This window comes from Halichoerus grypus, chromosome 6 (genome assembly GCF_964656455.1).
Source record: "Halichoerus grypus chromosome 6, mHalGry1.hap1.1, whole genome shotgun sequence".
Lineage (NCBI taxonomy): Eukaryota > Metazoa > Chordata > Mammalia > Carnivora > Phocidae > Halichoerus > Halichoerus grypus.
The window spans coordinates 26,575,840-26,597,594 of NC_135717.1; the positions used below are offsets into that span (position 1 = coordinate 26,575,840).

The 21,755-nt window shown below is 37.9% G+C and overlaps 1 protein-coding gene across 3 annotated transcripts in view; it reads left to right on the forward strand.

The window, feature by feature from the left end:
* SMG1 (SMG1 nonsense mediated mRNA decay associated PI3K related kinase) overlaps positions 1–21,755 on the forward strand; it is a 104,262-nt gene that overhangs the window by 37,734 nt on the left and 44,773 nt on the right. For all 3 annotated transcript variants that reach the window (XM_036098956.2, XM_036098957.2, XM_036098955.2), the window contains 18 exons: positions 393–465; positions 2,065–2,162; positions 4,391–4,564; positions 6,268–6,492; positions 8,168–8,269; positions 8,932–9,201; positions 10,741–10,871; positions 11,049–11,210; positions 11,876–11,994; positions 12,644–12,731; positions 12,821–12,922; positions 13,620–13,760; positions 14,317–14,516; positions 14,929–15,125; positions 15,281–15,442; positions 16,445–16,599; positions 18,966–19,108; positions 19,251–19,452. In XM_036098956.2, coding sequence (XP_035954849.2) covers positions 393–465; positions 2,065–2,162; positions 4,391–4,564; positions 6,268–6,492; positions 8,168–8,269; positions 8,932–9,201; positions 10,741–10,871; positions 11,049–11,210; positions 11,876–11,994; positions 12,644–12,731; positions 12,821–12,922; positions 13,620–13,760; positions 14,317–14,516; positions 14,929–15,125; positions 15,281–15,442; positions 16,445–16,599; positions 18,966–19,108; positions 19,251–19,452 — 2,744 coding nt within the window. The remainder of the gene's footprint in view (positions 1–392; positions 466–2,064; positions 2,163–4,390; positions 4,565–6,267; positions 6,493–8,167; positions 8,270–8,931; positions 9,202–10,740; positions 10,872–11,048; positions 11,211–11,875; positions 11,995–12,643; positions 12,732–12,820; positions 12,923–13,619; positions 13,761–14,316; positions 14,517–14,928; positions 15,126–15,280; positions 15,443–16,444; positions 16,600–18,965; positions 19,109–19,250; positions 19,453–21,755) is intronic.

Sequence of the window (21,755 nt, forward strand, 5' to 3'; positions counted from 1 at the left end):
GTTCCCTGACTCCCTCTGTTCATATGATGGGGAGAAGGATTGGTTGTTTGTCCAAGGACCTTGGGAATCAGAAAACAAAGCTTCTGCTTCTTGGAGTATAATCAGTGATGCTTGAGGGTCCACGATAGAATGGTGCAGTAATATAGTTTTTATAAATACTATCTGTACTTTCTGACATTAATACGTCAAAATATTTAAAGAAAAAACATTTCCTCAAGGTCATAAAGTTCCATTATTCTCTTGCCCTGCCCTCTCCCTTTCTAAGTTTGTATAATGTCAAATAGGTAGAACACAGATGCTTTTTCTAGGATTTCTTAATCTGAAATGGTCCACAGGAGAAGTAGCAGTTAGACCTTAAAATGATTAGCCCTTTTCTCTTTGTCTCCACCTAGGATACAGTTGATATATTAGTTGGATGGCATATAGATCATACTCAGAAACCTTCGCTCACACAGCAGGTGTCTGGTAAGTTATTCAGCATATACCAGTCGTTTAAATGTTATGGAAAGGAGCTCTGGTTCCTCAAAGTCCAGCATACTATTTCTTTCATAATGCAAGAAAAATAATTGCTTCACAGGAATAATTTGGTTATTACATATTTTTTCTTTTTTTAAAGATTTTATTTATTTGTCTGAGAGACAGCACAGCAGGGGGAGCGGGAGGCAGAGGGAGAAGCAGACTCCCTGCTTAGCAAGGAGCTCGACGTGGGACTCTCTCCCAGGACCCCGGGATCATGACCTGAGCTGAAGGCAGATGCTTAACTGACTGAGCCACCCAGGTGCCCCAGTAATTTGGTTATTATAAATGAACATTACTTGTTAGCAGAATATATCCTTTCAGAGGAAGACTGTGTACTTCGTAGTAGGTAGGGGAGAGTAAGTACAGATTGTAATGTTGCACCTGTGAGAAATTGACTTTTCACGAGTCATTTGTAGTGTGTGCTGGTGGCAGGAGACATTACAGTGGCAATACTCGAGTGTAGATTGAAAGATCCTGGATATTTGTGACTTGTTTTCCTGGTTATTAAAAAAAAAAAAAAAGCAGGGTACCTGGGTGGCTCAGATGGTTAGGTGTCTGCCTTCGGCTCAGGTCATGGTCCCAGGGTCCTGGGATCGAGTTCCGCATCGGGCTCCCTGCTCCTTGGGGAGCCAGCTTCTCCCTCTGCCTCTCTCTCTCTCTCTCTGTCTCTCTCTGTCTCTCATGAATAAAGAAATAAAATCTTTAAAAAAAAAAAGTTTATGTATATCATACCTATGTATTTAAAAAAAAAAAAAAATTAAAAAAAAACAAATGGTGCCTGGGTGGCTCAGTCGTTAAGCGTCTGCCTTTGGCTCAGGTCATGATCCCAGGGTCCTGGGATCGAGCCCTGCATCGGGCTCCCTGCTCGGCGGGAAGCCTGCTTCTCCTGCTCCCGCTCCCCCTGCTTGTGTTCCCTCTCTCGCTGTGTCTCTGTCAAATAAATAAATAAAAATCTTTAAAAACAAACAAACAAAAAACCAAATGGATCAATTTGGGGAATTGTTTAAACGATAAATTTATTTTATTTTATTTTATTTTTTATTTAAGTGAATGACTAGCACGACTCATTTGGACATTTCAGCTTGTTTCAGGTGCTATAGTTTCTCTTAGCTTAATTGGTGCAGTGGACTTCTGAAAATAGGATATACCACACTGAGAGTGGTTCTGACCCATTTCCACTGGAGAGATTAGTGGACATCTTTGGTGGGTGGTTGGGGTTCTGGAGTAGAAAGCCAGGCTGGTGGCAGATAGTGGCATTTTAGTCTAAGTCTTGTGTATATTGACAATATGGATGTTAAATCTGGTAAAAAATAAGGGCTAAGAATCCCATTTTAATTTCTGGAGACTGTTCATTTTGCAGCATTAAAAGAGACTTTGGTTAATCGTGATCAGCATGTTTAACAGTTAATAGTTCTAATTTTATGAAATAGAGCATTGTTTAAGTATGCAACTTGAAAACCAGATAACTTTTAAAACAAGTCTTTTAGATATATTTTTAATTTGGATTTTTTGTTTTTTTCTACTCTTGAATTTTTTGATTCCTAGGGTGGTTGCAGAGTTTGGAGCCGTTTTGGGTAGCTGATCTTGCATTTTCTACCACTCTTCTTGGTCAGTTTCTAGAGGACATGGAGGCATATGCTGAGGTGAGTATGTAGAAAGTTATTTCCTAAAATTTCAGTTAAGAACAAAACAAAAATCTTAAACAGTGCTACATTTATTTTATTTTTTTTTTTAATTTTTTTTTTAAAGATTTTATTTATTTGAGAGAGAGGGTGTGCACCAGGGGTGGGGAGGGACAAAGGGAGAGGGCGAAGCAGGCTCCCTGCTGAGCAGGAGCCTGATGTAGGGCTCGATCCCAGGACCCTGGGATCATGACCTGAGCCAAAGGCAGACACTTAACCGACTGAGCCACCCAGGTGCCCCTAACAGTGCTAGATTTATTTTAAAATAATTCAGACCACTTGACATTTAAATAGAAATTACAAGACCATTGCAACATTAAAAAAATTTTTTAGATGCTTTTTTTTTTAAATAAAGCTTTTATTTATTTATTTGACACAGAGAGAGAGCAAGACAGTGAGAGAGGGAACACAAGCAGGGGGAGTTGGAGAGGGAGAAGCAGTCTTTCAGCTGAGCAGGGAGCCAGATAATGGGGCTCGATCCCAGGACCCTGGGATCATGACCCGAGCCGAAGGCAGATGCTTAATGACTGACTGAGTCACCCAGGTGCCCCTAGATGCTGTTTTTAAGTTACCAGCTGAATTACCAGAAAGACTGAAAGAAAAATAGCAGGCCTCATTTTGCAAAGCTTAAAATATTCCTGGTAGCTAGTAGTTTTCAGACATTTTCTATAGTTCGTTTTTATTTTTTGATACCAAAAGCATATTAAAAGTAATGTGAATTGATGTTGTATAAAAGCCCCTAAAGACTTTCCTTTTACATATATTGGGGATCTTGGATCATGCTTTGCAGGAAAAGACTTGGCTCTAGCAAATTTTTGCGGCTATACAAGTATAGTATGGCAACTTCAAGGGTTCTACTGAAGTCTCTGGTATTGGGTCTTGCTTTCTTAGCTCACTGGTCATGACTTAAATTGGCCATGTCCTCTGAGAACTTCTTTGTGGTTCTTCCTTATTCAGGCCTACCATGATTCTTGCTTGGTGTTTGAGGCTCCTAAAATGTTTTAGCTCCATCTATGCTATTTCGAGCCTTTCAGAGAAGAGTGGAAGGAAAATTTTGCTTCTACATGTTTCTTTGCCTCCACACCTAGAATATCTTTTTTCCTAGCCCACCTTTAATGCTGATCTACCTCACTGAAGCTGCCCATTCTGGTTTGTAAAGACTCTCCTCCTTGGTGTCCATAAGATGAAATTCTCTTCTATTATTTTGGGTGCTTAATTATATGTAGGTATATGTTGGTTCTAGTATCCCATTTTTTGCCAATCTTTTTTGAGTATATCTTATTTCCTTAACTAGATTTGTAAACCAGATTTTCTAATTTAACACTTCTCTCCCCCATTTGCCCTTTGTGTGCCTAATGTTGGTGTGGGGGGATTATTGAGTTGAGTGGCTCAAAGAATACCTGGAATAAGATTTTAGCAGAAACCAATTCAGGAATGGCAAAAGTTTCTGGCTCCATTTATACCTATATATAACAGAGCATATGTACTATTTATTTTTCCCCCACTACCTTTCTGAGTTGGTATGAGAAGTTTTTTGTTTTGTTTTGTTTTAAGATTTTATTTATTTGACAGAGACACAGCGAGAGAGGGAACACAAGCAGCGGGGGCGGGAGAGGGAGAAGCAGGGGGAGTGGGAGAGGGAGAAGCAGGCTTCCCGCTGAGCAGGGAGCCTGATGCGGGGCTCGATCCCAGGACCCTGGGATCATGACCTGAGCCGAAGGCAGACGCTTAACTGACTGAGTCACCCAGGCGTCCCTGAAAAATTATTTTCTTAATCTACTGAGGTTACTTTTGGCTTATTTAAGTATAGATTTGTTAATTAGTGAAGTATAATTTACTTTTACATTTAGATTCATGTTCCTTTCTCTAACAGATTACTTTTTTATTTTATTTTATTTTATTTTTTGGTGATGGGGGCCAGAGGTAGAGAGAGAGAGAATCTTAGGCTCCATGCCCAGTGCGGAGCCTGATGCGGGGCTCGATCTCACAACCCTGAGATCATGACCTGAGCCAAAATTGAGAGTCGGACACTTAACCAGTTGAGCCACCCAGGTGCCTCTCATGTTTCTTTTCTGATAGGCTAAAATTCCTTTATTTGTAAAAACAAAGTTAATTGACTTAAAAATTGGGAGTTTGTTTGTTTTGAACAATGTGCTCCTTAAATAAGAGTGCTGTGATTGCACATCTAGGACCTCAGCCATGTGGCCTCTGGGGAGTCAGTGGATGAAGATGTTCCTCCTCCATCAGTGTCGCTACCCAAGCTGGCCGCGCTTCTCCGGGTGTTCAGTACTGTAGTGAGGAGCATTGGGGAACGCTTCAGCCCAATTCGGGGTCCTCCAATCACTGAGGCATATGTAACAGATGTAAGTGTCTTTAGGAGTTTTAAGTATCATTCAAAAACAAAATTGTTGTGTATTGTAAATGCTTCTTTTTCTTTACCTAGTGAACTATGTTACTAACCCTTCATTTGTTTTGTATGTATGTACATATGTGGCTACTTTAAATTGCCAGAAAAGTAGGGAATCCTATTATATCCCATCTCCTTTCTGTCCCCTCCCCTATATGAGAAAAAGGCTATACTGCATTTTAAACTGTGCATGAACTTTTTTCTCATGAGATCCTTCTTAGATTGATAATTTTTTATATCCTTTTAAAATCTTTCTTTAAAAGTAATATTTTAATTTTTGCTTTATAATTATTGAGTTTAGTTTTTCAACATAATGAGAATAATGCACTGTAGAGAAAGCCTCAAAAAGTAATTTTTTCTGAGCATGACAGGATGAAACAACTTGATAGTCTGACATCCAAGATTATAAAGATACAAGAACTTAAATATTTAGTAGTCTGAGATCAGTTATAAGAGGCAGCATGATTACCACACTTCAGCAGCCCCAAACATTAGCTGTACTCTATTACAGTTCAGTGAGTGGCTCAGTGTATAGACATGAGAAATGAACCTGTAACTGTACTGTTGTTGAATAAGAAGGGAGAAACATGCGTGATACAGTCATAAAATATTAAATGATTAAAATTTTACTGTTAGGATAAAAGTCTAACTTTTATTTATTTCTGTTGAACACATTGCCAAATAAAATAGGATATTTTATATGAATTTTTGGTAGGTTAATTGTGTATTTGAACAGAAATGTCAGATCCTGAAGATAATTAAAGCCAGCATTTTGATATTTTAAACCTGAACAAGATGATTTAATGTCTTCATTTTATTTATTCCTTTCTAAAAGTTGGTAGTTTGGTGACTGTGTCAATGTTGAAATAAAGGCAATAAACTCAGATGTAAAACAAAAGGAAAGAAAATAATCATTTCCCAGGATAGTTACATATTTAATGTATTCTTGTATGAATGTCTTTTAGGCCTTCTTAACCTATAGGTTTAAAGCCTATATGTAGTGATTGTTGAAAATTACAGAAAGATATACTGTATCACTTTGTTTCTTAACTTATTTTTATTAGAAATTTAGTACATTAATACTGACTTGTAGTTTAGTGGGGTTTTTGGTTGGAAATTACATGATTTTCATAATCGTCAAATAGGTATATGTTATGAATGAGACTTAACCTTTCCAAAGAGATCATCAGTACATGAACGTTCATAAGCTAAGGTGACTTGGGTATTTAGTTTTAAAAGATTGATTACCAAAAGCCCAAGTGCTTTATTGCAGGAAGATTATTCTCATGGCAGGTTATTCCTGTGTTTAATGCTACTGTTCCAAGTACTGGTGTATTTCATGAATATAAAAATTCTGAGCTCCAGCCCCTTGGTTACTTTGGCTGGGGGAGAGAGAGTGATAGAAATTGGGTATAAGGGAAATAGAGGATCCATTTTCTGTCACAATAGTACTTTAGACTATTTTAGGCAAGATCATTTTTGCATATTTTACTAAAGATACCCTTTATTATTCAACCATCGAGAGCGAGAATATTAAGAGACAACTGACAAGGCAGGCAGTTAATTTTCAGTTCAAACTGCATTAAATAGAAACTATTTTCTTACTCTGTGGAAGCATGTGAATTTTTTTAAAAAGCTGCTTGTTCTCCCCATTTGCAGGTTCTATACAGAGTAATGAGATGTGTGACGGCTGCAAACCAAGTGTTTTTTTCTGAGGCTGTGTTGACAGCTGCTAATGAGTGTGTTGGTGTTTTGCTCGGCAGCTTGGATCCTAGCATGACTATACATTGTGACATGGTCATTACATACGGATTAGATCAGCTGGAGAACTGCCAGACTTGCGGTACAGATTATAGCATCTCAGTCTTGAATTTACTCACATTGGTATGTGAATTCTTTTTTCCTTGCTTTTTAATACGGTATATATTCAGGCCCTTAAATTTAAATTAGTGTGGAAGAAATGAAAGCCTTGGTTTTTTATGTTTGTTTTTTTAAAGAGTGCATTACTTCTTATTTATATAATCTAGTTTGCTTTTGCTCTGTTATCTGTTTACTTTTAGTGTTTGATCTCGGTGTAGTTTTTATTCCTTTTCTTCTTTTTTCTTTGATGAAACATTGTCTTTCATGTAAGACTACCTAGTATTCCTGATAAGTATCATATAGGTACTTGATAAATATTTTGAAAGACCTTGTTATGTTTTGTTTCCCATATGAAACTTGTTCTATAGTTTTTATTCTTAACCATAAATATTCTTCCTCCTCTCCCCCATTTATTATGGACATTTTGAAGTATATTAAAAAAAAGCAGAATAGCATAATGAATCTCTGTATACTTAATACTCTTTCTATAATTAGAAACACATGGTCTATCTGGTTTCATCTAGGCCTCTCTGACTCCCTCCCTCTTCCTTGCTGTGCCTCCATCCCCAACTGGATTGTTTTATTTATTTTTTTTATTTTTAAAGATTTATTTATTTGAGAGAGAGAGAGAGAGATTACAGTGGGGGGGGGGGTGCGGTGGGCAGAGGGAGAGGGAGAAGCAGGCTCCCAGCCGAGCAGGGAGCCTGATGCGGGGCTCGATCCCAGGACCCTGGGATCATGACCTGAGCCGAAGGCAGACGCTTAACCGACTGAGCCACCCAGGCGCCCCTCCAACTGAATTGTTTTAAAGCAAATTCTAGGTGATACTCTGCTGAACATTTCTGCCAAAGTTATACCTCTCTTTGCCAATGTAAAAAAAAAATTGCCCATGTTTAAGTATAGATACATATATCCTATTTCGGTATCTAGACATTTTACTGTCATAATGTTAAGGCCTTAAAATACAGTTTAGATATATTACTTCTTTAATTAATAGATATTTTTCAGAGCAGTTTTTAGGTTTACACAAAAATTGAGCCTTAGGTATGGAGTTCCCATATGCTCTCCCACAGTAGTTTCCCTCATCATTATTTTTTTTAAGATCTTGTTTATGTGTCAGAGAGAGAGAGCGTGCACACACAAGCAGGGGGAGCGGTAGGCAGACAGAGAAGCAGACTCCCTGCTGAGCAAGGAACCCCATGGGGGACTCGATCCCAGGACCCTGGGATCATGACCTGAGCCGAAGGCAGACAGTTAACTGACTGAGCCACCCTGGTGTCCCAGTTTCCATCATTATTAACATCTTGCTTTAGTGTGGAACATTTATTACAGTTGATGAACCAAATTGACATGTTATTAACTGAGGTCTGTAGTTTACCTTAGGGTTCACTCTCTGGATTGTACATTTTGTGGGTTTTGACAAATGAATAATGCCACATATTCATTATTGTAGTATCATACGGAATAGTTTCACTGCCCTAAAAATGTCTTGTGCTCCACCTATTCATCCCTCCTGAATCCCCGGTAACTATGGATACTACTGTCTCCATAGTTTTGCCTTTTCCAGAATGTCCTATCGTTGGAATCATAGTGTGTAGCCATGTCAGATGGGCTTCTTTCAGTGAACTTGATGCATGTAAAGCTCCCCCGTGTCCCGTTGTGTCTTGGTAGCTCACTTCTTTTTATTTTATTCTTTTAGATTGTTGAACAGATAAATACAAAACTGCCATCATCATTTGTAGAGAAACTTTTCATACCATCATCTAAACTACTATTTTTGCGTTATCATAAAGAAAAGGAGGTAAGTGTTGCATTGACAAGGACTTTTGGTAACTTCAGTCATTGAAGAGTTGACTCAAGTTACTTACTAGGCTACATAAATGAAATGGAGTGAAATGATAAATGTTTTAAAATATAGTGATTAAATGATTTATATAACTTAGTATTTGTTGATTGTCGTACTGTGCCACATACTCTTTTCAGATTTCCATGATTTGTTTTTATTAAGTTTGTTTTATTAAAATTTCATAAAACAAGCAGCTGTTAATTTATCAAGTTATAAATTCAGAGATACTGTGTATGTCATAAATTTCATTATTAGCTTCTCAGCTGACTCCCAGTCAAAACCACTACAGGCTTTCCAAGTAGATAGAGGAAAAGTAATTGTAATAAATAGCTCTTTTTATGTGTGTTTTGATCCCAGCCATTTTTTAAAAATGGCTTTTTAAGAACTTTTAATTTAGAGGACTCTGTAATAAAGTTTTGAAGATTTTTATAAACTTACTGACATAAATTTACTGACACATGTAGGTTCCCTAAGGTTGGGTTTTAAAAAAAATTTAGGTCTTTGGTGTTTTGGACAGTGAATTCATTGGTCTTAAAATTGATTTGTACCATCACATTATGCAGTTAGTAATTTTATTTTCCATTTAATTATCACTTTCCTGAATTCTCTCTTTAAAGGTTGTTGCTGTAGCCCATGCTGTTTATCAATCAGTGCTCAGCCTGAAGAATATTCCTGTTTTGGAGACTGCCTATAAATTAATTTTGGGGGAAATGACTTGTGCCCTAAACAACCTGCTACATAGTCTACAACTTCCTGATGCCTGCTCTGAAATAAAACATGAGGCTTTTAAAAATCACGTATTCAATGTAGACAATGCAAAATTTGTAGTTATATTTGACCTCAGTGCCCTGACTACAATTGGAAATGCCAAAAACTCACTAATTGGGGTAAGTTTTTACTTGCAGTGCTTTGTTTTATTCTCACTTAACCGTCTCTTCATTGCATGTTTACCTATCTTATTTACTACTATTACCATGTCAGTATTTCCAGAGTCACTGTAGAACACACTGCCATATGTAGGACATGCCTGGATCATTAAAGTTGACAGGAATGTTTTCTTGCCATTGTATTTTGCTTTCCTCTTCCTTTCCTTGACAACGCTTCAAAGATTTTTTGTATTTTATTTTTTAAAAAATGTCTTTTATGAATTTGTATGTATTCTAGCATGTTTATAAAAAATTGGTCAACATTTTCCACAGCTTAGATTTGTATAGTTCTTTTAATATGCAACTCCTTCTTCCCTGCTTTTCTCCTCTTCACTAACGTTAGTGCTTACATATGGTCTTCCTTTTTGAGTGCCTACTTTTCTCTAGGAATATTCATATATTCTTTTGGGAATAGAATAAAGATTTCTTCCTTTTAAGAAATTTGACGTGACCTTGCTTTTGATTGATAATTATTGCCTTATTTTTTTCCCTTCTGTTAGACCTTGCAGGATTGGAAGATATTACTTTTAATAAAAAAAGATAGGATGTAATTAAGGGATAAAGTTTTCTAAAAGAGAAGGGAGGGGAAAGTCAAGTTTGATGTTTAGATTTGCATGCTTTCCTGATTAGATTGCCTTGTATCACTCGATGAGTAGCAGTTCCTTCCCTCACTGCTAGTCATGGCTGATGGTGTACAGTAAACTCTACTCAGACCCTAAAATTTCATTGTTGAGGAATTCACATTGTATATAGATTTGAGGAGGTTTTTTGTCTTGCATTCTGGAAACAGGGAGAGTGGGTCAGGAAGGGGCAGTTAGGTGTAATGGAGTGTATTAGCAGCAGAAGGAAAAGGGAAGGATGGGTAAAGCTTAAGAGTGGCAAGATGTTCCTTTTTTCTCATTGGACAGGGCACCTTGCCATGTGTAGTGTATTGAAAATTGAGGAGAGGCAATTTGCTACATTGGGGGGTACAGAGGACTTTGTTTAAATCAGGACTCAGTAGACTACAGCCTATGGGCCAAATACAGCTCAATATCTTTTTCTCTCTCTTTTTTAAAAAAATTACTTTATTTGAGAGACAGAGCGAGCACGAACATAAGCAGGGAGAGGGGCAGGAGGAGGGGGAGAAGGACGCTCCCCACTGGGCAAAGAGCCTACCGTGGGGCTCGATCCCAGGACCCTGAGATCATGACCTGAGCCGAAGGCAGACACTTAACCGACTGAGCCACCCAGGCGCCCGTTTTTTTCTCTTTTTAAAAAAATATCTTTATTGCTATATAATTCAAACATCATACAATTCCCACTTAAAGTGTACAGCTCAGGGGCACCTGGGTGACTCAGTCAGTGAAGCGTCCAACTCTTGATTTCGGCTCAGGTCATGATCTGAGCCACCTAGGCGCCCCTGTCATTTTAACTTTTTAAAATTTAAAATATTTTGAGGAATAAGCTCATGTGTGTCTTGGAGGAGCCAAACATTTGTTTTCGTTTGTACATCATCAGATGTGGGCGCTATCTCCGACTGTCTTTGCCCTGCTGAGTAAGAATCTGATGATTGTGCATGGTGACCTGGCTGTTCACTTCCCCGCCATTCAGTATGCCGTGCTCTACACATTGTATTCTCATTGTACCAGGTACTGTACTGTACAGATACTTCTTGTAAACAGGGTTTTTTTTTTTTTTTTTTTTCATTTTTATAGGGGAGGATGGGCTCTTGAAAGTATAGATTTTTAAAAATACGTGTTGACTTTGGAGTTACTTTTTTTTTTTTTAATTACAGATGAAAAGATGATTTTCCCTTTGTCTTCCAGGCACGATCACTTTATATCTAGTAGTCTTAGTTCTTCATCCCCATCTTTGTTTGATGGAGCTGTGATAAGTACTGTAACTACAGCTACAAAAAAACATTTCTCAATTATACTGAATCTCCTGGGAATATTGCTTAAGAAAGATAATCTTAACCAGGATACAAGGTAACTAAATAATATTTCCTAATATTAAGTGTTCTTAACTTTTATTAACTTAGCTATGTAATTTAAGGATAGGAAATCCAGATTATCGAGGTAGTAGGGTGGAGCAGTTTCATTATGAAACACTTCAAAATACAGCTTTATTATTTAGTCTAGGATTTCTTGTTCTTTCCCAAAAGAATTAAATGAAACCTCCCTGCCCTGCAATGTTTTGTAGAAGAATGTATCTGTAGAGGTTTTTTTTATATTCTTTGCTCCAACTTAATGCTAGTTTAGGGAAATTTTTTTTTCTTTCTTTCTTTTTTTTAAGATTTTATTTATTTATTTGAGAGAGCGTGCGAGCATGAGCAGGGGGAAAGGGGAAAGGGAGAGAGAGAAGCAGCTTTCCCACTGAGCAGGGGGCCCCACATGGGGCTCCATCCCAGGATCCTGAGATCATGACCTGAGCTGAAGGCAGACCTTAACTGATTGAGCCACCCAGGCGCCCCGGGGAGATTTTCTTAAAAAGCATACAACTTTTTGACAAAGGAATTTCTATAGTTTCAGTTTTTGTTTCCTGTTGCTTGAGATGTTTAAAAAAACCAAAAGCAAAGTAATGTAAGAAGAATATATTTTTATATTTTTCTTTCTTTTTTAATGTAAAGTCAACTGGCTATTTTGTGTTTCAGGAAACTGTTAATGACCTGGGCTTTGGAAGTGGCTGTTTTAATGAAGAAGTCTGAAACATATGCACCTTTATTTTCTCTTCCATCTTTCCATAAATTTTGCAAAGGCCTTTTAGCCAACAGTAAGATTCTGTGATTTTTAAAAATTCTGTTACCTGCTCTTACAAGGGATCTTTGGTCATGAGAGAAAGATAGTCACTTGAACATTTTCATAACATGAAATGTATAATTCCTATCTTAGTGGCAGATGCATAATCTGTCTTAACTTATTTTTTTTTTTTTTAAAGATTTTATTTATTTGGCAGAGAGAGAGACAGCGAGAGAGGGAACACAAGTAGGGGGAGTGGGAGTGGGAGAGGGAGAAGCAGGCCTGAGCGGGGAGCCCGATGCGGGACTCAATCCAGGACCTGAGCTGAAGGCAGACGCTTAACAACTGAGCCACTCAGGCACCCCTGTCTTAAGTTATTCTTAATACGTAATTTGTTTTTAAGTGATTGTCACATTTTTAAGCTTATGTGAATGTTTTTACATTCCATGTACTTCTAAATTTCTTTCAGAAAATGGTTGAGGTGAAGGCTCGTGATGTTGGGTTTTGTTGAATGTGTGATTTTCCCAAACGTTTCTACCAGCAAGGGTCCTAGGCAGGAGCAGGGCCTCGTCCCTGGGAGGCACTTAACTGTTAGTTGAATGAGTGAATGGGTTTGGGAAGTTACGACATGCTGGCATATAATTTCTTTTGGCAAGTTGAAAGTGTCTTTTAATTTCTAATAGCTCTTGTTGAAGATGTGAATATCTGTCTGCAAGCGTGCAGCAGTCTACATGCTTTGTCTTCTTCTTTGCCAGACGATCTTTTACAGAGGTATGGACTGAAGATCCTATTATCTCACCCTAGTCCTAATAACTTAAAGCTGTTGCCACACTCATATTATCTGTTTCATCTTTTTGTAGGTGTGTTGATGTTTGCCGTGTTCAACTTGTCCATAGTGGAACTCGTATTCGACAAGCGTTTGGAAAGCTGTTGAAGTCAATTCCTTTAGATGTTGTTTTGAGGTATAACAGTTGTGTTGGAACAAAAGCATCCCACTGTTTTGACTGTCTAGTAGTCCTTTAGGAAGAGACAAATTGCCTAATAGTGAATTAATGTCACGTCTCGTATGGCACCTCTCAGTGACTGAAGAGATGCCAGAGGATCAAATTGTGCAGGTCTAGAAGAAAGTAACAAAGTTTAATATTTTTTATAAACTTAGAAGCTCATGATAATAAGTACTGAATAATTTGTATAATATATATAGTAATTTTTTTAAAAAAAGATTTTATTTATTTATTTGACAGAGAGAGACAGCGAGAGAGGGAACACAGGCAGGGGGAGTGGGAGAGGGAGAAGCAGGCTTCCCGCTGAGCAGAGAGCCTGATGTGGGGCTGGATCCCAGGACCCTGGGATCATGACCTGAGCTGAAGGCAGACGCCCAACGACTGAGCCACTCAGGCGCCCCTATATATAATAATTTATATAATATATAACACATGCCAAAATGTGTTTCTTAGTACAGTTATTTGAAAAATTCAAGTGTAATCTTTATTGTTTTTGATTAAGTTAATTTTCAAGTTGTAACATCTCTATTTTGAAGTCTCAGTTTTATTTTTTCATTCCTACATTTAGTTAGCAAGGAAATAGCCCATTTACAGTATGAAGTAACCTTTTAACTAAAACATTTTGTGTAACAGTGACTTTATTTTCTTTCTCCAGCAATAACAATCACACAGAAATTCAAGAAATTTCTTTAGCATTAAGAAGTCACATGAGCAAAGCACCAAGTAACACATTCCATCCACAAGATTTCTCTGATGTTATTAGTTTTATTTTGTATGGGAATTCTCACAGAACAGGGTAAGATTTTCTTTGACTCCTTCATGTGCGAAAGTAACTTAAATATTCTTGAATATCTTGACCCTATTCCCATTTTGAGGAGAAAATATGTCCGGAGTGGCAGAATAGAAAGTGGTATCTTCTCAAATGGGTTATTTTTGTTTTCGGCAGTAAGAAGAATTGCTTTGAAGATAATATCTGAAGAAACAAAAATGGGTTTTGAGATTGAAATATGTTGACAGTTAACGGTTCTGACCTAGTCATGAATGCTTTGGGGACAGGCCTAGGGACATAGACATTCTGTAGATGCTTAGTTGCAATGAATGTTTTATCCTGATAGCTGAAGTGTCATAAGCCATTTACCCCTAATAAGCCATCCACACCATACCCCATCCTGGTTTTAACTGTAAAAGACCTCACAGTGAAAGATAGGGATATAATGCTTCTCAGTGTTAAAGGGTTTGCCTTTTTGAGGTAGGAAAAATTGTAGTCCCCTACTCCTATTCCTGTGGCAATTTTTTTTTTTTTTTTTAATGAAGTTGTCATTGTCTGTTAAATATGAAACTGCTTTTCCCAGGAAGGACAATTGGTTAGAAAGATTGTTCTATAGCTGCCAGAGACTGGATAAGCGTGACCAATCAACAATTCCCCGAAATCTTCTAAAGACAGATGCTATCCTTTGGCAGTGGGCTATTTGGGAGGCAGCACAGTTCACTGTCCTCTCTAAGTTGAGAACCCCATTGGGCAGAGCTCAGGATACCTTCCAGACCATTGAAGGTAATCAGCTCTTTGTGCTTTTTCAAACTTTGTGATATAAATACTTTCAAACCCTTCTTATAGTAAGAAAGAATGGACTTCTTACCTTTGTTAAAACAAAAATTTGAGAGTATACGCTTTGTTTATCTTTAATACTCTGACAGTCTTTCAGGTACTATTTGTTAGAATAAACTTTCATCGAGTAATCATGTTGACAACAACATGGTTATCTACTTCTGTTCAAAAACTAGGGGATTTGTGTAGAGAAAACATTTTTTTCCCCTAAAATAAGAGATCTTTCATGTTGGGAATTTTGTTTTTAAATGATGGATGTACAGAGGATGCTTGATAAATGTGATTTTGTGAAATTATCTCCACCTTCTAGAATCTTTAAAGATTTCTTTTAAATTTGGAATGTTGTCTTTGCTTTAAGGTATCATTAGAAGTCTTGCAGCTCACACATTAAATCCCGATCAAGATGTTAGTCAGTGGACAACTGCAGACAATGATGAAGGCCACAGTAGCAACCAGCTTAGACTTGTTCTTCTTCTGCAGTATCTGGAAAATTTGGAGAAGTTAATGTATAATGCATACGAGGGGTGTGCTAATGCATTAACATCACCTCCCAAGGTTGGTTTCAGTGGGCTGAGTGTTGCTTTGTAGCATTGTCATGGGCAAGCCTGGCAGTGCGTGTAGAGCTGAAATCACCATACTCTTGTGTATTTGAGACATCTATACCTAGAATCTTAGCCAATCCTGAGCTCTTCTTTTTCTTTATTCTAAAGGTCATTAGGACTTTTTTTTATACTAATCGCCAGACTTGCCAAGACTGGCTGACGCGGATCCGACTTTCCATCATGAGGGTTGGGTTGTTGGCAGGCCAGCCTGCTGTGACCGTGAGACACGGCTTTGACTTGCTTACAGAAATGAAGACAAATCTATCTCAGGTAAAGTGTATTTGGAGTTAATTTTAAATCTGTTAATTAGAAAAATTTGAGTTTAATTCCTTTATTGTGATTTAATCTATGGATGAAATAAGTTAAAATTTCTATTCATTCAAAACTTATATTTCAAAGGTTTTGATTCAATATTTTGTAAAAGCAAGAACTTCCAAAGTCACCTATTCATATTTTGTACTTAGAACATGTCAAAATATGTATTACTTATGTTTAAGGTTGGAACTTTAAAGGTAATTCTTAGAAATTTGTAGAAGAAAATTCTCATCATAATTTTTAAGAATTGTATAATATATAGGAATGTGTATATAATTTATAATGTATGCAAAGGTACATATAATGTTACATGGGGAAAGTGCTGGCTTATAGATGGAACCCATCTATAAGTTCAGTAAGTGGAATCCAAAAATAACAAATGTTTATTTATTTTTAAAGATTTATTTGACAGAGACAGTGAGAGAGGGAATACAAGCAGGGGGAGTGGGAGAGGGAGAAGCAGGCTTCCCGCTGAGCAGGGAGCCTGATGGGGGCTTGATCCCAGGACCCTGGGATCATGATGTAAGCCGAAGGCAGACGCTTAATGACTGAGCCACCCAGGCGCCCTGCAAATGCTTATTAATTAGATATATCAATAAGCAGTATTCAGACATAAAATTAATAATCTTTTAATTCATGGTTATTTATATTTGATTTTTGCTGTATAATTATTTCATATGTTACTCGTATAGATACCACAGTTTAAATGTTTGGGTAACTTAGTTTGTAAAGATTGACACCCATGTGTTGTTAAGGTTGTTACGTTTTGTAGATACATTATACGTAAATTTTCAAGAATTCTAATCTAATAATATAATACCATTGTTGTAAAAATAACTGTTAAATACATTTGCCTTTAAATGGGCTTAGATTGTGATCAGTAGTTGTAAATTTAGTAGATACTTAAATTTTAATGGTATTGAGATCTATGATTAATTTTTCTGAATGAACTCTCAGGGGAATGAATTGGAAGTAACCATCATGATGGTGGTAGAAGCGCTGTGTGAGCTTCATTGTCCTGAAGCTATACAGGGAATTGCTGTCTGGTCATCTTCCATTGTTGGAAAGAATCTTCTCTGGATTAATTCAGTGGCCCAGCAGGCTGAAGGGAGGTAAGTTGGAAGGAAGGAAATAGGTGATAGGTTGTCTTTACATTTAAATCCTCTATTCCTGGGGCGCCTGGGTGGCTCAGTCATTAAGCGTCTGCCTTCAGCTCTCCCTCTCCCACTCCCCCTGCTTGTGTTCCCTCTCTTGCTGTGTCTCTCTCTGTCAAATAAATAAATAAAATCTTAAAAAAAAAAAAAATCCTCTGTATTCCTGGCTAACATTGTAGTTAAATGTTAAAACAGCTTTGTTCAGTTTCAGCAATTGAAACTTGCTATAAGTCACTTTACTAGGAGTCATCTTTAGTCTGTTCTTTAAGTAGCAGCAAAACTTAGATGCCTTTCTTATTTATGGATTAGTAAGAAATCTTCCTTAAAGTAAGATCTGCCCATTGTTTTGTAAATTAATTTCTTTCTCCCTTCCTTCCTTCCTTCCTTCCTTCTCTCCTTCTCTTTCTGTCTTTCTTCCCGTATTTCTTTCCATCTTTCTGTCTCTCTTGATAGGGAGCAGGGAAAAGGGACAGAGGGAGAGGGAGAGAGAGAATTTCAAGGGAGCTCCATGCCTGGCACAGAGGCTGATGTGGGGATTGATCTCATGACCCTGAGATCATGACTTCAGCCTAAATCAAGAGTTAGACGCTTAGCCAACTGAGCTACCAGGCGCCCCATACTTGTTTTATATATTTTTGAACTTGATCCGTAGTTGATAACCTTCATTTCAGAGTCTGGTACAAACTAGAGTACTTGCTCATTAGCCCTGTGCACTCAACATTTAAACTTACTTGATTTCGCTAGGTAAATGAACATGAACCATAATAGTCTGTGTATATTTTTGTCGGTTTTACCAAATCTGGAAAATGTAGGAAATAAAGAACTGCTCATAATTCCATCTGCCAGTGAAAACTGTTAGTTTTGGTGTACATGCCATTTTAGTTCTTTTTTCTTTCATATACAGTCTTTTCCCAGAAATCACTGTGTTTTTGCTGGTTACCTCATTTTGCTTTTGCCACTCAGCAGTATTTTAAAAAATATTTTTCCCATGTTAAATATTCTACAGTGTTAATTTTATTGGAAGGTAAGGTTTTTTTTTATGTTTTTTACTAATCTTAATGTACCATGGTACTTAATTCTTTAAACTATAGCTTATAGTTGTGTTTATTTTCTTTGAATTCATTCCTTCAAGTTGATTTACTAGAAGAAAGGCTATAGACCATAAGGCTTATGGTACATTCTTTTGCTAAGTTACTATACAGAAAACTGTTTCCAGTTTAATCCTTAACAATAGAATAATAACCCCTTCCCTTCACCTTTGTACTGAGGGTCTCTGAAAAACAGCCCTGCCATCATCATCAGTGAAGATAGTTTTAATTTACATTTGTTTATTAATGATTAATAGTAGGACTTTCCCCATATGTTCTGTTGATCATTTGTGATTTTTAAAAATGTAGATTATGTCTTTATGGGCTCTCATTTTTTCCTGTATTGATCTGTGAGATTTTATTATACAGCGAGATTGTTGATGCTATCTAATTTCTTGATTTGTAATTTGTTTTTAATATTTATGGTGTTTTTGGTACTTAAAAGTTTCAAATTATGTCATTAGTATCTGTTACTTTATGAATTCTTCTTAAAAATTTCTTCTTCTTCTTAGCCTTTGTGTACATTGAAATCAGATACTTACCAGTATTTTCTGTTACATATTTTTTTTAAAGTGAAGGATACCTTTGTGGTTTTTCCCTAAGATTTTATTTATTTATTTGAGAGAAAGAGAGTGAGAAGGAGAGAATGAGAGGTGGGAAGGGGCAGAGGGAGAGAGAGAGATGCAGACTCCCTGCTGAGCAGGGAGCCTGATGCGGGACTTGATCCTGGGACCCTGAGATGATGACCTGAGCCAAAGGCAGACTCTTAACCACTTAACTGACAACCACCCAGGCGCCCCTTCTGTTACTGTATAATGCCTTTTTTTTTCTTTTAAGATTCTGTTTATTTATTTATTTGAGAGAGAGATATGTGCACAGTAGGGAAGGACAGAGGGAGAGGGTGAAAGTCTGAAGAGACTCCACATTGAGTGAGACGCCTGGTGCAGGGCTTGAGATCATGACCTGAGCCGAAACCAGGAGTCCAGATGCCCAACCAACTGCGCCACGCAGTCGCTCCTCCCTTTTTTTTTTTTTGAATTTATTTTCATTTGTTGTGAGGAAAAAAATAAAATTTTGTGCACCCCAACCCCACACAAAATAATTAACTCATTGTCTCCACTCGGTTTATTTATTTCCCTGCTCAATTTGTTGAGTGATTAATTTTTTGTTTGTTTTTCTTTGGAAGTGAATTCTGTGGATAATTAAAAATAGCGACTGTTTGAATTTGCATTAAAGGTTTGAAAAGGCCTCTGTGGAGTACCAGGAGCACTTGTGCGCCATGACAGGTATCGATTGCTGCATCTCCAGCTTTGAGAAATCTGTTCTCACGTTGGCCAACGCTGGGCGTAACAGTGCCAGCCCCAAACATTCTCTGAACGGTGAGCATCTGGAATTTAAATAAAAAGCTGTAGTCAGATAGTTTGTACTGACGATCTTACTGTGTATTTTTAGATTTCTGTGCTCTTTAAAATATTTATAACTGCCCTGGATCTCTCTGTTCTATAAAATACATTCACTCAGGTGAATCCAGAAAAACTGTGTTGTCTAAGCCAACTGACTCTTCCCCTGAGGTTATAAATTATTTGGGAAATAAAGCGTGTGAGTGCTACGTTTCCATTGCTGATTGGGCTGCTGTACAGGAGTGGCAGAATGCGATCCACGACTTGAAGAAGAGTACCAGCAGCACTTCTCTCAACCTGAAAGCTGATTTCAACTACATAAAGTAAGGACTTTTTTCATTTAAATAAATTTTCAGTAGCTTTAAAGTCTTCCTCTACGACAGAAAAATATTAAAATTGGTCATACCTACTATTGCAAGATATTTGAAGTTCTAATAATATTGCTGTTTGAAAATGACTACAATGAGAAACCAATATTAGAGGTGAGGAAGGTATTCATGCAGTGGGAAAACAGTCTTGTCACTGTTGAAACAGTCATTCGGTATTAATTCTTAGAGCTTACAAAATAAATATAAAGAGAAATTTGTTACTGCTTTAGAAAGGGTCATATTTGATGACCGTTTCTAAAGTAGGTTTGAATTGATTGAAAATATTCTAAGGAGCGCAGTTTATGAACATTTGTAAATTAAATTCCCTTTCTTGTTGTTCCTCTGTGTATTTATTAATACCTTAATTTAAAATGTATGTACTGGGGGCGCCTGGCTGTCTCAGTTGGTAGAGCATGCGACTCTGGATCTTGGGGTCATGAGTTCGAGTCCCACATTGGGTGTAGAGATTACTTAAATAAATAAATATTTAAATTTAAAAAACCCTGCAAAATATTCCCTTAATTCAAAATCTGTATACCCGTAAGTGGCTTGGACACAGGTCATTAGCTGTCCTTCCCATCGAGAAGCCCAGCTTCTAAAAAGTAAATGTGTTAATGGGTAATTTCTCCATTGAGCGTGTACTGTATGCCAGTCAGTGGGGTACAACATTTCGTGAAACACGAATTCTGACCCTTGAGGAGCTCCCTTCTAGAGGAGACACAGACAGACAGACAAACAGACAAGGTTGGGAATGCCATCAGCATGACATTTGAGCAAAGACTTGAGGAAACCGGTCTGATGGAAGAATTATGTGCTTTGAGAGTTCTGGAAATACCCTGGAGGCCACTCTGGTTGAAGCAGAGTGAATAATAAGAGATAAGGGTAGAGAGTAGGAGGGAACTGTGAGAAGGACTTTGACTCCTAATGAGAGAGAAAATCTTAGGTGAGATTTGAACAGGAGAGGCATGTCCTGATCTGACTTAGTGGTTCACTCTGCTGTGTTGTGAAGAGACTAGGTGGATTGATGGCAAGGGTGGTGGCATGTAGACTACTAACCTGTGGGACAGAGGTAGAGGGAGAAACAGACACTAATTGAAGTAGGAGCACACAGAACAATGAGGTGTGTTTAAGGTGCAAATGAAACATGCAGAGGAGATTGTTTAATAAGCAATTAAGAATTGGATTTGGAGCAAGGAGAAAAGTCTAAGCTAGAGAATGATTTGGGGATCATTTGCATGTAGGTGACAGTAAAAAAACCCTCTTTTCAAACTCCTATGTACTCCAGAACCTTTGTAAGCTACCCAGTTACAGATAAAGCCCTGGGGATGGGTGAGTGAAAAGTAAAGAGGGCCAAGGCCAAGGGACAGAATCCTTACAAGCATCTTTGTTAAGGGAGGGGAGATGAAGCCATTGATAAAAAACACAAAGACACTGAGGAAGGAAGAGTTCCGAGATGTAGGAGAACCAGACTGGGGTAGTCTGCCTTGTTAGGAGTTCCAGAGACTGCACGCAAGAAGAGCTTTGGGGAGAGAGAGAGAGAGAGAGAGAGAGAAGGAGAAGCAGCCAGGCTGAATACTATTGAGTAGTGAAGAAACTTGGAAATCAAAAGCTCTAAAGGTTACTTGGGTAGTGAGTTCTTCATGAAGTCAAGGAGAGGAAGCTGTGGCTGGAGGAGAATGTTGTGTATTGAAGTATTGGAGAGATTAAGTGTTCTTTAAGCTCAGGGGAAGGAGTGACTAGAAAGCAGAGGTTGAAGAAACAGGATAAAGAACATTGATTGAAGGATTAACTGGAAAAAAGGACCCCCCTTTTTTGCACCCAAGGAAAGTAGTTGAATATGGACAGAGTTTTGGGAGCGGGTAGATGGTGGATTAAGAGTAAGAGTAGAGGAAATGAAAGCCTGTGGGGCTGTGTGTGTGTGTGTGTGTGTGTGTGTGTGTGTGTGTGTGTGTTTTGAGGAGTCAGTCATTAGCTGAGAGTGTGAGGGCATTGTAGAGCCTAGTGGGGACACAGGGAACCTGCCACTGGAGAGGAGTCAGACCCTGTAGTGGCAGGAATGATAAGGGTGTTGTTACCAAACCTCAACAGTTCATCAGTTGCGGCTCACATGAGAAGCGCATGGTTGCCTTGGTCCAGGCTTGGAGCTTATAAGGGGGAGGCAGATGCAGTCATTGATGTTACATTTCTAGTGCTGGATTCAGGCTGCGTTGTAAGGGAGGGGACACAGTGAGAGGGACAGGAAAAGAAGAGTGGATTAA